The following is a 17,181-nucleotide window of genomic DNA, read 5'->3' as shown; positions in this document are numbered from 1 at the left end:
CAGCCCCCCACACTCACAGCCATGCACCTCTGGGGGGAGCCCCACTCAAGGCTACACACACCCCACCACACACATGTACCCACACAATACACCCCCAGCCACCCTCCCCCTGCACGCACCCCACAGCCCCCACAAGCCCCATACCCACATACCCACCCACATCCACACATACCCACACACCCTCCCCCAAATCGCATATACACACACATCCACACACACACCCACAGCCCCCTATAAACTCCATACCACCTCACCCATACCCCTCCCACACACAGTATCCAAGAGTAAGACTTCATTTTGAGCTATTATGGAATCACTTCTATATATACACAGTGCAAACACACACACATCAGGACAAAATATTTTTTTAAATAAAATTAAAACATGTTATTATGGATGTTTGATTTTTACTATATAATTTGTTTGTTTTTTTTCTGGTTCCAAGATGGCAACCCTCCTTCTCCAAAGTAGTATTTCCAAGGGTAAGGGGAGGGACTTCCAGTGGCAAAGGTCAGAGGTTAGGGGTGGGGCTTCCGGTCCCAATATGGCGACCAGGGGCGGGGTGCTTGTCAAGCGGTGGGGCCACCCTTGCAGCCCTTAACAGCTTACCAGAACTCACTAAGTGGCCCTCCAGCTGAAATAATTGCCCACCGCTGGAATAAGCAAAGCAGATGACACTAAATGGGGCTTGAAAGAATTCAAAGCTTCAGATTTTGTAAAAAAGTAAAGAGTCCAGTATAAGCTAAGAGATATTTGAATGGGTGAAAAAAAGAGGAGGAAATACAGGTCAGTCGCATCTTAACACGGAGGTTATGTTCTAAAGTCAGCGTGTAAGGCGAAAATTGCGTATAGTGAAATTGCTTATTACCATGCCAGCGGTGACTTCCTCTGCCTCCAAAACCTCCCGCCGCGGCTGCAGAGCCGTGCTTAGAGCTGTGCGGCCAGCGGCAGCGGCACAGCACAGGGTGGTGGTGGGGATGGCTGCGTGCCGCCTGGCCACCACCACCATGCTGCCGCCACCGCCCGGCAGCTGGCCACACAGCTCCAGGCATGTGTGCAAACACCAGCTCCCCCCCCTGTCCGTTAGCAAACCCTTACCCCCCCCCCCCCCCCCATCCCGCGTATAGTTGACTTTGCGCAAGTTAAATGCGAGTATGATGCAACTGACTTGTATGTAAGAAGTGTTTTCAAAGTTGTTTAAGGGAATGTTCCATTTAATGTTGTGCTTTGAGGACCTGTTTATGTCTTGTTGTGCCCTTGGCTGTTACTTTTGTCATTGCTTTCTGCATCCCTTGCCAAGCCTGACCTACTCATCTAGCTCCTGTACTATTTGGCTACCTGGATTGCATGCAATAGATCTTCTATACAGTTTGGAGAAAGAATTGTGAGTAGTAGACCAGGCTGAGTGCAGTAAGAGGGTTCACGGATCAGCAGAGAGCATTAAAAGATCTCCAAAGTGCTACATTTTTCAGCAGGTGTGGTGTTGATATGAGAAAAGGAAACTAGGATCCTTGAACATCTTTAAACAATTTTCTTTTGGGGAAGCTGAAAAGTTACAGCGTATGGAAGCAGCTCTGTATGGCTTTCCCTGATGATCATGCAGAAGAGGACGATCATCTATGGCAGTGATTCTCAATCTTTTTAGATTTGAGGTATCCCTCAGAAAATGCCAGCCCTTAGTTTGCACTTCTTTTTGACTGCAGAAAAATAATAGAGCGTTCTCCTCTTGAAAAACTCAAAAAGACCATAACAGGTCAGAATTTTTCTAATACTGTGGATTCCTATTTCAAGTCTCTGGCTTGATCATGTCAACTGATGGTACATTTATAAGTGTTAACACTGGATGGTACCCCATATCACTCTTGGTTGAGAATCAGTGATCTAGGAAGACATTCTTTGTACAGTTCCTTCCTGTTCAAAACTCAGTTTTAACCACTGGAAAATTAGAGCTTATTGCAAGATGCATAGGCTTTTCTAAAGTTGTTTTTTGAGTTCATTGAGTTGCTCAATGATAGTTTGTGATGATGGTTCTCTCAATGTCATTATCAGAGCACAACTGAAAAAACTCTGGATACAGGGTTTTTCTCTTTGTGGCTATTTGTGGCTTTCCACTGCCTTTCATAGTACCAAGAAATACAGTCTTCCTGAATCTTCTCAATTAAAATATCTTTTCCATAGTCTAACCCAGTATTCCAGGTATTTGTGCATTTTGGCCAGTAGAATTAGGGGTAATCATGGCTTCTGTGCAGCTCCTAACATCCGTGACTGCATATTTTAAAACTTGAGGAAGAATATTCCCTTTTCAAAGTTTCCATAATACATTTCTATTACAAACAGGCTTTAGTCATGAGGTCCAAATCTGTAATCAAGCCTTTCCAAAGTTTTACAATGTTTGAATTGAGTGTTTCAGTTGAGACCCATTTCTAATTTACAGAAATTCAGCAGAGCACCATATTTTTATCCAACAGTCAAATAGTCTCAAATTCTTTTTACTTGCTATTCCGTTCTAAGTAGAAATGTTCACTTGCTGAAATATATAGAGATCATTTCATGCCTGCTCTGTTGCAATTGTAGAAATTGGCTTTCTACCTTATCATTATGGTCAATGATCCTCACAGATGTAGTAGAAAATTTATAAAATAACTTCTGTTAAAATTGCAGTTGGTTTATTAAAAAAGGGAAAATGCATCATTTTACTTTTACACACCCAGCAACTCTTTAGTTGCCACAAAGTAATGAATTGGTCACTGATTTCATCTGTTTTGTTTGTGTACGACCAATTACTTCTCTGTTTCCTGGCATTTTGGTGATTTAAAAATAGATATTTGTTGCCCCATTCTACATCTCTACATTCACCCAACACACATATCAGGAAGTTTTATCTTTTTAGGATGCACATATTTGAAAGCAGTTAGACTCTCTGTGTAAACTGGGTGGGATTTTTGTATCTGAAACTTCAGGCAGGAATCTCTTGATTGGTTCTACAACAGGGTTTTATGTACATAGTATTCTCAACACAGAGGAAGAAGTATCAAAGGTAGTTACTATTCTGAGAATGGAGGGGGTTGTTTGTTTTATGTTTTTATATTGGGGGATAAAGACTTACCTCTGCAATCCCCAAACCTGATCCTACTTTTTCTAAAATTACTGGCAAAAGTCCCATCAACTTCAGCTGGGGGCTGGCTTACAGTCTTAACTGGCTGTTTGCCTTGAAGTCATTATTCAATCTCCTGACACAAACTTGATTATCTCTGACATCATTGCCTGGATATATCTGTATTGTATAATTCAGGGCTGTCTAACTGGTGGCCCAGGGGCGCATGTACCCACAAGAGGTTAATGTGTAGGCCCTGGGCTCCTACCCTACCTCTTCCCTTCCTCTCCTTCTCTCTCCACTGCTGCTGCAGCTGTGGTTTCTAGCACCCTCCTGCTCCCCCCCACCAACAGTATTTGCATCCTGCTCCCACCTCCGTGCATCGTAAGAGGGGCAGCATAGCCCACAGTGCTGTGCAGCAGTGTGTTAGAAGTTGGGGGGGCTCCCACATAGATGGTATGGAGATGAGGTCTCCCAGGCTGAAGTTGAACAGCTCCAGTATAATTCTTCTACCAGGTTTATTAGGTTATATTTTATAACAATAATAATTTGAAAATATGTTTCATTTTCCCGACCAAATGATCTTAAAGTGCTTTACAGACTATGGTGAGAAAATATTAAAAGAGATCACATCACTCACCAGTGAAACATTGTCACCAAAGGAATGAAATACAAAAGCTGCCGAACAGCACCCACTGGCAGTACCTAGCAGCTTCGAACAGGAAGTGAGGAAGAACATTGTAATCGATTGGCTGCAAGGGAATGAAGGGAGGTAGAATGCAATTACTAGCATTAGAATTTGTCCAGAATGCTGGGCTTGACTTGCATTCTTTTTGACTTGCATGTTCTTTTGTCTTTTAACTAAGCTTGGGAGATATAAGATGCTCAACATAACTGAGTAGTTTTATGTATAGAACTAGTTATTACTCACGGGTACTGAAAACAAGTCAAAGCAATCTTTATAAGATAGTATGCAGACACTTTTGGTTTAGTTTTCTTAGTTTCTGGATCCTCCAACAACTAGGCTTGCACCTTCGCATTTTTTTCCTAATGTGGATTGAGGAACCCTTCAAGGGGCCAACCATTTTGGCAGGTTTGCCACAAATTAGCCTAACATCCTACCCAAGTTCCACTCAAATGCCTTTCCTTTAACCAATCTGCTGTTCCCTCACGAAGCTGCTGCTGCTTTTTCTGCTTCTTGCCCCATGCTCCTTGCATGATCTAATGCTCTGTTTTCTGCTCCCTGCCCTATCTGCCACTGTACTGTTTTTTCCCTCCCCAATCTACCATGTGCCACACACACAAGCTGCCTGTGCCACTTGTGGCACCTGTTCTGCAAGTTGACCACCCCTGTTCCAAGTCATCAAGCTAGTTTCTTGCTTCCCTGTTATTCACCCTGCATACAGAAGTATAATATGCTGTTACTGTAAATGCACAGTGTTCTAAAGGTTTTGTATTTTCTCATTACACAGGACAGTCCAGGGCAGCCATGATACCACCAAAGCAACCCCGGCACCCAAAGGGAGCTATGGATGATGCTATTGCTTTCGGAGGAGAAGCAGATCTCGAAGCAACTAACTTGAAACCAACACCACCCCCACTGCCAAAGAAGACCATTTTAAGAGCAAATACAGAGCCAACACCTAGAGAACTCCAGAAGCAAAGCCTTGAAAGCAATCTGTGTGTTGTGGCTAATCCCACCTATGACATTGACACCAACTGGGAAGCAAGCAGTGCCTGCTCTTCAGTCAGCTTGGAGCTCAAGGCACTGGACAATGAGTCTGGAGATTCCTTGGACAGGCCCCTAGAAAAAGGAAGAAAAACCACCTCAGCAGCCAACAGTGTTTCCAGCCTAACCACTATCAGTATTAAGGACAGGTGTTCCAACAGCATGGAGTCTCTGTCAGGGAGGCATCTCTCTCAGATGAAACAAGGCAAGAGTATCCAGAAACCACAGAGGCAAGCACTTTATCGAGGCATTGAGAACCGAGAGGAGGTGGTAGGCAAAATCCGAAGCCTTCACACTGATTCACTGAAGAAGTTGGCGAACAAATGTGAAGACATTTTCATGGCTGGCCAAAAAGACCAGCTTCGATTTGGGGTGGACAGCTGGTCAGACTTCAGGCTAACCAGTGACAAGCCATGTTGTGAGGCAGGTGATGCAGTTTACTACTCAGCTTCTTATGCAAAAGATCCACTTAACAGTTATGCAGTCAAGGTAAGACAATTCCAAAAACAGTTATTTCGACCATCAATAATACAAAAACAATTATAATGATAACTGTATTACACTAGACCCAATTGTATTGCACCTTATCAACAGAAGTGGGTTCTTTTTATAGTGACTAGCTTGACAGGGTATTCTAACTCCAGTAGTTTTTAAAAACGACTAGGTCTGTTCCTGTTTAGGATGCCTGTTGTTTAATGAAATGAGGGAGATGAAAACAGCTGGGTTTTGAATGTAAAGACCACAAGCAGGCCTTTGGAAACATGTAGGTAATAGCACCTTTCAGTTAATCTGCATGTAGATGCACTGAATTCTTATTTTCAGTTGAAGTGATTTCAAAAGTTTCTCTGTCTAAGACTCCAGCTGTGGATTTTATTTATGCATGTGCTCAATTAGCATTTTTTACACTCCCTTACAAATCTTTACGTGTTCAGCAGCTATTCATTACCATCCATTCTGAAACCCTTTCTTGCTGTCAGTGTTGTCTTATCTATTAAAAATTAACAGACCTTGGTAATATTGATCGGTTAGTGTTGTAGTTCAGGAAAAGAAAACTTTTGCTCTTATTCTTATTTTATACTTAATTTTGCCAATGAGAATCCCAAAGCTTTATCACTTTAATAATTAACTGAACAACTGGTGACATGCCTTATCAAATAATGGTGTTGTGTTGTCTTTTTTTAAATTTATAAAGGAAACTTGCTTACTTATCAGTGCAATACTTGCACTATTCTTTAGATGCTGATACTTGGCTGATAGGAAAGAGCATTTACTGGGAGTCAGAAAACCAGTTATCAAGGATACAGAGCCAGAGAATGAAGAAGAGCAACTAGCCAGCATAGCCAAATGCATACTGTGTTTTTATTTTGTTACCTCCCCTGTTCTTATCTTGAAGATCAGTTCACAAACTAACAGGAATTTATTGCAGCCTAATAGGTGTGATGGTCTCTCGAGTGAGTGAAGAATCCATAAAATGCAACTGAGCCAGAGGTTATTATGGATTGTTGTGCTGTCATGATGAGAGGGAAAAGTTCTCCTTGAAAATAATGTCTCTAGTAGTCAATGTGATATACTGATATAAGAAGATGCTTTCAGTACAAATGCACACTGATTTCTTTATAAAGCAAGCAGTGCTAGCTCAAGGGATTGCTGTTGTCTTTTCATTTTCTTCCTTTCACATGCTTTAAACATTATGCTTTCATCTGAGATGGGCTTTCTTTAGCTGTATGCTTCTTTGATGCATGTGTTTATTATTTAACATAGGTAAAGGTTTTATTTTAAACTCAGATTTAAAAGGGTTTATAACTCTTTCATAAGGCTTAGTTCCAGGCTGCACTGGACATACAAGATCTGTCTCAGTCCAAGATCAACTTTTTTCCAAATCATGTCATATAATAAAAAAAAAAAAAAATTGAGCTGTTGCTAAGGAAGATAGTTGGCAAAAATAGAAGGTTACTGGTTTTATTTGCATAGTTTTTTTAGACAAAATGTTGGAATTCTCTATCAACAGTTAGATACTATACATTCCTGGCATTTTAACCCACAACAATTAAAATGTCCAAGATTTTAAAGTGAAAAAGTATCTAATATTGCAATGAATACATTATGTGGTCTGCTTATTATTAACCTATTTAGAGCTGCAAATGTTACACACATGCTCTTGGAAAATGTCTTAAGAACTATATATACAGGGCCAGATGCTGACACATTGTGAATTTGTATAGTGCCATTGACTTCAGTAGATCTGAATCTGGCCCACAGTTTGGCAAACTGGTTCAAAGCTCTTTGAGTTCATAGAGGATCTAAAAGAGGTTTTAACAGTGAAATAGGGTTTTTTTTTCCTTTTTGTTATCACTTTATAGAAGACAAGATAATGAAGCAAACAAAATGTTGCATCTTAAAACACAAGCCAAAAAATTACACAATAGTGCTTCCAAAACAGAGAGTTGCTGTTTTGCAAAATACAGTAATTGTGTTCAAATAGTCTTAAGAGTAAGACTTTACCTACTTTTGACTACTGATGGTTTGAGTCTTTCAAAAGCATCCGGGTAGAATGCACCTTCTGTACAGTTTAATGCACTACTTTGTCTTTATGTTCTATTGATTTTAATAAATAATGGCAGTCTGATATGTGTGGGAGAAAACCAGCCTCTGCCAAGCTCATCCTGTATGGTCTAGAGATATTGCAGGAGTATAACTTCTTATAAGGGTACACTGGTTTAACCATGGCATGTACTAGAACCTTCTTGTCTGCGGAATAAGTGAGTGTGCAGTTTTAACTGTTGGCTGAGTGTTCTTCTCTTCCCCTAGTCTTATACTAGTAAATGTCCTGTGACAAAAAGGTACAGAGAAAGCCATGTGGAAATTACTTTGGCTTAATATAAACCAAAATAATGGCTCCAATAAGGATGAAAATGTTGTTTTTCAAGCAGGCCAAAACAAGAGTCCCGTTAGAAAAAAAGTTTTTTTTAATAAAATTCCTCCTACTCCTTAGATATTTGTTTTTATTACCAGTCCAGATCTATTTACTAAGTATTTTATAGATCTAGGACATCATGGGCATGGCTTTCTTCAGCAGTGGAACAGTGTTCTTATCTGTAATTCCAAATGAATGGTAAAGAAGTTACAGTAAAATAGAAATGAGCCAGCAGACTATTTTTTTGTAAAGCAGATTGGACAAGTGCTACTTGGTTCATATGAGCATTGGGAGTTATCCCTGACCATTCCAAGTGTCTCTAGTGGGTTATGGAATAGAGAAAATCCCACACAATTTACTGATTCGTTTTGATGCACTGGCTGGGGGAGTAGTTAGCTGATTGCACGATTTCACAATGATTACACACTTAATTTATACAACACAATTTTATTTTAAAACTCTTTGCTACGTATATAACACTGCTTAGCTTTAAGAAATACCACAAACATTAAAAACACAATAATTACATATATCAGAAACAATGCTCCGAATGCACTTCCTTCCCAAACAATGCTATAAGAATTAGTGTTACAAAAACAACTACAATTACAACTAAAAGTTAAATTTGAATCAATACTATTATTTTTCATAATATACTTACAATCCTAGAATTCCTAGAAGCCAAATACCAAAATATGGTTTCATTCCTCAGTAGTACGATTTAATGGGTTGGCCTCAGTAGTACGGTTCAATAGGCTGGCCTCAGCAATACGATTCAATGAGCTGGGCTCACCAGTGATAGGACTACGTCCCCTTCCTTCAGTCCCTTTCAGGTGCTCCGCGGCTTCATCGTGAACTAAGAGATTCGTGTTCACGGAGAGGTTGGATTAGGTGATCAATCTAATCCGAGTTTACACTTGCGATTCTTCCTTCGTTGTTCTGCAAGTGAAGTCACCTCCAAATTGGGACAGTAAGTTACAGGTTTTTATTGAGTGAGCTGCCGTCAGTGGGGCTCCTCCTACTCAACTTATCATAACTCCCAAATTTGGGCTCGGATCTTACTCAACAGAAATTACCTTTGTTGAGCATTTTGGGGAGACTTCCATATCACTGTAAATACTTTTTTTTTTTAGCAATTTGGTTAAAAGGCCTTAGGCTTTGATGTCTCGGAATTCAGGATATTTGCTTTCTTTGTAAAAAACTTCTAAAGATACAATTTAAATTAAGGCTTTAAGTGAAGTCAAGACATTTCGCATGTAGCTCCGAAACAATGAGCTAGATAAGGAGATAAATCCTATCTTCTTCCTGAAACTGGCTAATGGGCAACCTTTACAAACATTCAAACTATTTCATTCAATATGACACCAAGTAAAGCAGTCACAATGGGGACCTAAATGAAAGGGCACAAACCAGATTAAACGTGGTCACTGAGCAGGAGGATCTGGTATGAGCTATAGATGTGGGTTATTATAATTAGTGATGTGGAGGAAACTGCTTCCACTTTTAAAATTTGGTATCAAACACTATCAAGACAGAAACAGCATTGGAAATTATCAAACAGTATCACACATAAGCAAGATCCAGAAATCATAGTTTAGAAGCCACTTTGAACAGTCAGGCAACAGGAAGCATGAGTCCATGACCTACAGTATATGTATTCTGTCTTCACACCTGTCTTGCAAGGTAGCTTAGGTAGAGAGATGCAGAGATGATGAAGAGGTACACAGGATGGTTCAACAGTGAGCAAATGAAAAGGGAAATGCACTGATTCATAACTTTGCTATATTTTGAGCCCTTCTTTCAGGACAGTGGGAACTCCTCTACCCACAAGACCTAATACTTCTTACTATGCTGGGTCCCCTAGGTGTACAGTAGAACAGAGCAGAAGAATAAATTTTGCCTGGCTGCATTCTACTGAAATAATTTCTTTCCAGTCTGTGGCTGACTGCTTAAGGTATGATGGTAATTTAGGCTCTAGATTGAATGACCTTGACAGAAATCTTAGGAAAGATCATCACAACCCCACACCATCTTCTCATTTTCATACAGCTGCAATTTTGTACATTAAACTATTAATCTAGCCTTAGTACATCAACCATTGCATGGAATGGCACACCAGCAAAAAAGTAAATTAATACTCCAAGACTGGATCAGTAAACAAGGTCAATCAGTGGTCAGACTAGATTCTTACAAGCGGCTTGTGCCAAGTACAAGATACAAGTTTGAGATTAGCAAGCTTTCATTTTACACTATCTCCTTTGCAGTTGTGTTTTTGTGTCATACACCAAAGTAGCACAGATAGTAAGTGTTTGTGATCTTCAGTATTTCTCATTTTTATCACTCTACAATTCATTCCCCACAATCTCCATCTCACTTGAGATTTGCTGAGGCCCTGTAAAATGCACAGGACTTAGTAAAAATGAGATTCCCTGCTGGTAAAGTAGAAGTCAACTGATGGCATGCTAGACTGACTGGACCCATAATGGAAAAATAAAAGCTAATGCAGAGTATTTTGTGAGGTTTGGAGCATGAAATTCTTGCTTTGTTGGAGGAAAAAGAACATGAAAATGGTGAAGTGCAAAGAACCAAGCCTTATACACTTCCATCAACAGGATTGCAAGGGCCCCAACTACTGAGGATGTATTTTGATAGACACCAGTGGATAAGAAGAGGAGGTCATATACTTAGAATTGAATATCCATACCTTCTTTCCCTTTTCTCTTCCCATGATTTTCTTTCACAGTACGTAGAGGTCATTGAAAATATCTGTTAACTTATTCTTTATTAGTAAAAGAAACGTGGGATTTGCCTTACTAGACTGATACATTTTATTATCATATATTGTGTCTTCAGAGCTCAAGCTGCTTGTGTTTCATTAGGCTAGTTGCTAAATAGCCCAACCTTGTACCTTTGGTCATTTTGCTCCTTTAGATCACTTGGCAGATATGGCTCCATCTTTTTCCTTTCATGGACCTTAGCAAGAAGATTCAGAGTTGGGCACAAAGAAAACAGGAATCCTATTGTTTTCTGATATTGTGTGGTAGAAGGACAGGGCAGGCATTGGAAATTCTCTACAAGGGCCTGGATTGTGTATTTTCTCTAACCTTTGGTAGGGGACAGTCACTAACAGAAAAGACTTAACATTGATCACCTTTGAATGGTGGACGGTCTCAAACACCTATTTGCAAGGCCATCAGGTTTCACAGACCACAATTTACTTTCCTTTAAATCTTTTAGAAGTGGTAATAAGATTTACTTTTACATGTTTCTCATTAAATGTTACAAGGTTACATTCCCACATACTATTTTTAAAATGTTGGGTCACAGTTTGGGGTTCTTCTTAAAAATATAAAATACTTTCTGTCAGTATAGCCATTAAAATACATAAGACAGCAGCCATCAGTAATATAAGACCAGCGATCACTGCCTTGATTTTGAAGTACAAGAACACATTGAAGGTTTGAATAGAAACAACAATATGGTAAATGAAGACATGCTAAGGTGCTTGTTCCCAGTCGGAATCTCTGTTTCCGATTGCCAGGAATGCCGTGCCAGCCTTTTAATAAAGTTTATGTTTTTTAAACTGACTCTGAACATATCCACAGAAAAACTTCATTTGTCTCTGTTGCTTTTATGAATTCAGACAGGTATCTGATTGGTCTTCACACTCCCATGTTTGGAGACAATTTGGTTTTTCATTTTCTTTTATCAATTACACTATATGTATTGTACAAATCTTCCTGTTTCTGTAGTCAGCAGTTTAATCAGCCTTAAAAAACGAAGCTGTCTCTTTCAATTCTCACATTATAGTGTTTGTAAACAAAAGACAGAGTAGAAAAAGCATCGTCTAATCAGAACTGAGTTCTCCCATTGCCTTTTGTACAGGGCACGTGCACATTCACAGACGCATCATTTTCTCTGTATAAAACAATAGCTGCTTAGCTGAGAAAGTGTCATTGCTGTGTGCTTTACAGGATTAAGTCAAAACTGCTTCAAGAGAGAGTTTTTTTTCTTCTTTCACAAAATATTAAGGAGAAAAACCTGTTTTCATTGAACTCGGTGGTCATTGTGTCATTGATTTTAGCAGTTGCAGGCTTTAGCTTTTTACATGTATATTTCTTTGTTACAACAGTAATCTCAGATGTCCCTTTAGAGGGTGGGTTAATGGTTCCATTCTAAATAAATATGGGCTTGAAACAAAATCTCAAATCTGAAAACTCTTGAACCATGGGAAGCTATATTGTATATTTAGATTCAAATTCTACAGATGGCCCTGATCTATACAGTACTGCAGAAAAATATCTGGGGTTACAGTGGATCTCACAGTCAACAATGTGATTCTGCCACAAAAAAAAGCAAATCTCATGCCAAATTGCATTAACAGAAGTATTATAGGTAAGACACAGGAGGTCATTAATCCATTCTACTCCGCACTGGTGGGACCTCAACTGGAGTTGTTTTGGGGCACTGCATCCAAGAAAAATGTAGGCAACTTGGATAGAGTCTAGACCAGCATGACAAGCATTATAAGAGGTTTAGAAAATGGGACTTAAAAAGAAAGGTTGAAGGACCTGGGCTTTTTGGTCTAGAAAAGAGAAGACTGGGAGAGGAAATGAACATGATGACAGTTTTCAAATTTGTAAAAAGGTTGTTAGAGGCCAGTGATCCCCTGAAGGAAATGCAAAGAAACTGGTTTATTTTAAAGCAAAGCTGATTTAGGTTAGCAAGCAGGAAAAGCTTTTAACTATAAGGATAGTGACACATGACTACAAATAGCTACAGGCTACTAAGGGAGATTTTGAAGAACAGGTTAGACAGCATATGTCAGGGATTGTTTTAAATACCACTGATCTTGCCTTAGGGCTGGGGGCTGGATGAGACTAGTGGGGCCCAACCTTTTTGGTAGACATGCCACAAGACAGCCTTGCACCTTTCCTGAGTGCCACTCTGATTGCCTTCCCCTCCCCAGTCTGCCAGCTTTCTGCTCTGCTTTCTGCTCCATCTTCCACTGTGCTGTCTGTCCCCCACCCCAGTCTGCTGCATGCCACACACAGAGCCTGCCAGTGCCACTTACAGCATGCATGCTGCAGCTTGACTATCCCTGCACTACATGACCCATTGAGGTTCCTTTTGGCCCTATGTTTCTACTTTTCTAGAATGCTGTCCCATAAAAAAGCAAAAACCAACACAGATCCAAATAGCCAAAATATAAGCATATGCCTTTGCACTAGGATTTGGGAAAGACTGGATCTGGTCTAGAACTTTGCATCTGAGGTTCAAGTGTATTTCTGAGGCCCCTGTTTTCAGAGCTCCTGCACAATGCCTTAAGTGGACTTTTGTAGTTTTAGGCTTAGTAGCAGTTGAAATGAATTAACGCAGTCTGATTTTTCAGAGGCACAGAGCCCTGATGTGTTCCTCTGATTTCCAGTGGAGCAGTAGATGCACTATGCTTCTGAAAATAGGACCACAAATAGTTTGTATCCATTTCCTTCGTCCACCCACTCACCCTTTTTCTCCCTGCCTTCCCCCCAAAAATGTTTGGGTGGTCTTGTTAAGATCCTTTTATTTTTTTAGTCATCTTAATCCTTTGCCTCCGGTCTTTTCATGGGAGGAAAGAAAAAGAAACCTTTGTGTTGCTATTTAACCAACCTTCTATCCATTGCTATTTAACCAACCTTCTAACCATTTAATAGGGAAGTATGAATTGGTTTTGGAGTAAATGCAACCCCACTCACCTCAGTTAGCATCCTCTTTCCTCTTTTCCTCTCAGAGGAAAGAAATGTTATTAGGAGCTAGGTAAGTGGCACTGAGAATCCTTCAAGACTCCTTGGATTGCATAAAATATAGTATAGCAGCTACTAACAGGTGCTCTTTTGTACTTTTCTCACCAAAAAATAAGTTTGAATTTTAGAATTAAACTCCTTCTGGGTGAGTGGTTATAATCCAGGTGAAGCCATTTTGCTAGTTAAAAATAATAATAAAAGTCAGGTTATTAATATTTGAAAAATGACTGTGGCCTGAGCACAGGACATTACTTCCTAGAATGTAATACTCCCATCTAAATTAACATCCTAAGAGGCTCAATAATCAAGATTTATGAGATACCATCATATGAAAAATCATATTATGAGGAGAGGTCTGGAGAGAGAAACGTGTTTAATTACAATTCCTTGGGTAGGCTTACAAGTTCTGCATTTCCCCCATCTCACCCCTCTTGTACATATTCACCTATGTATTCTTACACAAATTTTACACTAAAACCTTTGGTGGTTATTTATCTAAGGCTGGAGATGAATGAAGCAGCTGTACCACTTCATATGTTTGGGTTGGGGCATTAGGGCTAGGTATAGACAGTCAAAAAGCCCAAAACTGAATTGATTCAGTCTTTGCAGGTTGGTCAAGGTGCACAGATTAATTGAAACAGAAGTGAACCGACATTTATTTACCTATGATTCAGGAAATGCAGCTCCCTGCCCGCAGTGGCTCAGGTGAGAAGCTGGGAGGGCTAGAGCACGGCTCTCTTGCTATGTGCTCACTTCTTCTTCCTGCTGCCCCCCATGGTCTCTGGGATTTGCAGTCCAAAATCACAGTACCAAGATTCTGCAGGGTTGCTCATCACTTCTTCCTGCTTCCAGGTGCCTCTGGGATTTGTAGGCCACAGTTGCAGCCAGCAGTAAGATTGAGTGGGGGAAGGGGTGTTTAACCCCACTCCCTGGCCCCAGATCCCAGCCGGGGTTTGCCCAGGAGGGTGGGGGGGAATCAGTCCCCCCACTGCCCAATACTTTGTCAGCCAGCACTCACTGCTTCAGCTAGGGAGCAGAGGGCTGGGGCCAGCCCTGCCCTCTGAAGCAGACAGCACAGTCCAGCCCAGGGCTGAAAAGCATACTGGGATCATAGTATCATAGTGCTTAGGGTCAGAAGGGACCTAAACAGATCATCAGGTCCGACCCCCTGCCCTGGGCAGGAACGGGTGCCAGGGTTATATCACCCCAGCCAAATATCTGTCCAGCCTCCTCTTGAAGACCCACAAGGTAGGAGAGAGTACCACTTCACTTGGGAGCCCGTTCCAGAGCCTGGCAGCCCTAGCTGTAAAGTAATGTCTCCCGATGTCCAGCCTAAACCTTCTCTCTAACAATTTGTGGCCATTATTGGGGAATGCTGGGGGACTGATTTAACTTGAACCAGGAAGGGGTGTGGGGCAGAAGTTTCACAAACTAGTTTGACCCAAATCAATTAAGTCTGATACTGCGTTCAACAAGGTTTATCGTACAACAGTTTCAGTCATTTTGAAACTGGTTTATGTGCACTGAACTTCTGTTCTGTTACAGGTTTAAACCAATTTCTGATCACTTAAACTGGTTTATGTACAACTTCTGTCCCTAGCCTAACAGTTTGGGTGTGTCATCTAACATATTGCCAGTATTTCATGTATCAGCTCCTGCCTCATAGGAAGTGAAGCTAAATCAAGGCAGTTTAGACTAGTGTAAAACAGGTGCAAAATTACTATGCTTTAGCTTCCACTTACTATTAGATAGAGCAGAAACACAGAACAGTTATAGGATCAGCCAGGATCAGTCTCACCTTTTCCTATCAATGAGCATTGTTTCATCCGTCCAAACCTCAAAAGTCATAGATAGTAGGGCTGTGCAAAATTTCGGCAGCCGTTTCATTTAGGAGGTGTTTCAGCACCTGAAACACCAAATCCTAAATAAAACAGAAGGCTCCGAAACATCTCAAAATGAAACCATCCAAAACATTTTGGAAATGTTTCGAATATTTTGGAATGTTTCAGAGGCACCCCTGGGAAGAGTCAGCACAGCCCCACAGCCCTCCTTTTAAAGTGCCAGGAAGCTTGGGCCAGGCAGGGCAGTCATGGGGACTTCCCCCCACTGGGGCAGAGGCAGGCACAGCCGGAGGAGGTGCAGGAGAAGCCCCCATGGTTGCCCTGCCTAGCCCCAGCCTCCCGGCACTTTAAAACAAAACCAAAAAAAACCAAACCCATACTCACTGGCTGCAGCAGCAATCGGGGCCTCTAGGGGCTCGTGGCAGGGCCCCCCAGCGCAGCATGGGGCAGTGGGGATCACCCCCCCACTTGGGACCCATGCGGCAGCTGTTCCATCATGGCTCGGCAGGGTGCTGTACGCACACTGTCTGGGCGCTGGGGCTGAGCGCTGCTGGGCTCTGGCTGACTGCTAGAGCCACCCCAGCTCCTAGACAGCGCACCGTGCCCTGCCGAGCCATGCTGCACCTGCACCACCCTGCCAAGTCACGCTGCACCTGTGCCCTGGGGCAGTTGCCGCATTCCTTGCACTGCACAGGGGGGGCACTGCCACGAGCCCTCAGAGGCCCCAATTGCCACTGCTGCAGCCAGTGAGTGCGGGGCTTTAAAAAAAAAGTGCCAGGAGGCTGGGGCCAGATGGGGGATACGGCTGGGCAGGACAGTCATGGGGGTTTCTCCTGTGGCTCCCCCAACCTGGAGAGAGGTAGGCACAGCTGAAGAAGCCACGGGAGAACCTGCAGCCACCCAGCTGTAGCTGCCTCTCCCCAGCCAATCCGAATCTCCAAATCTGTGCCAAAACAGCATCAAAACTCCGAAACAGATTCAGCCGAATCAAAACAGAACAGCGATCCAAAACACTGAAATGAATCACTCCCCTCTGAAATGGTCAAATCCAAAACCGAAATGAACTATAGCCGTTTCGCACAGCCCTGAGAGAGACAATGGTTAGCAGAAAAAAATATGGTGTGACTGGATTAAATGTATACAAACACCACTTTTGTGCAACAGCTTAGATGAATTTATGCATAACTTTGGTCTGCATAGATGATTTTGAATCTTAATCTATACATAATCTACTATAAATGACAGAATTCAAATTCAAGGAGTTTCTGCCTGAATTTACATTAAGAGCGTTCATTAAATCTTCGAAGCACAAGAGAGTATAAATAAAATTAGCACGCATGTATTTGCCACATATGGTAACTTTGCAGCTGGTTTCACAGCAGAACTTGTCAGACAGCTGATAGGTTTCTGTGACTTGGTTCTAAGTTCATAAACTTACTTGTCCCTAGTCACTGCGAAGGCGAAGCACCATTCATCCAATGGTTCAGTGACAAAAGTCACTGAAGAGCATTAACAAGTTGCTATTTTTTACATGTGTAGAGCCAGGTGTTCAACTGTAATTATAAAAGAGAGGAAACTTAAACCAGGCCTCCACAAAGCATGCAGTAACAATATAAATAGTGTAGATTCTTTTCAATGAACTTAGGAAGGAGATTTGGAGTGCTTTTAAAGGAAAAAAAGAGACATCGCTACTATTTTGTTAAAGGCAAGCTGTCTAATTTTGCATTCAGTGCAGGGGACTGGATTCATAGATTCATAGATGCTGGGGTCAGAAGGGACCTCAATAGATCATCAAGTCTGACCCCCTGCATAGGCAGGAA

At 41.4% G+C, this 17,181-nt stretch overlaps 1 protein-coding gene across 3 annotated transcripts in view; it reads left to right on the top strand.

Annotated features, from left to right (window-relative positions):
* PEAK1 (pseudopodium enriched atypical kinase 1) overlaps positions 1–17,181 on the top strand; it is a 98,898-nt gene that overhangs the window by 70,391 nt on the left and 11,326 nt on the right. For all 3 annotated transcript variants that reach the window (XM_006029384.3, XM_006029385.3, XM_006029383.3), the window contains one exon: positions 4,567–5,312. In XM_006029384.3, the coding sequence (XP_006029446.1) occupies positions 4,567–5,312 (746 nt within the window). The remainder of the gene's footprint in view (positions 1–4,566; positions 5,313–17,181) is intronic.

The sequence above is a fragment of the Alligator sinensis genome, unplaced genomic scaffold (assembly GCF_000455745.1).
Source record: "Alligator sinensis unplaced genomic scaffold, ASM45574v1 scaffold319_1, whole genome shotgun sequence".
Taxonomy (NCBI): domain Eukaryota; kingdom Metazoa; phylum Chordata; order Crocodylia; family Alligatoridae; genus Alligator; species Alligator sinensis.
This window is presented reverse-complemented; position numbering and strand designations above follow the sequence as displayed.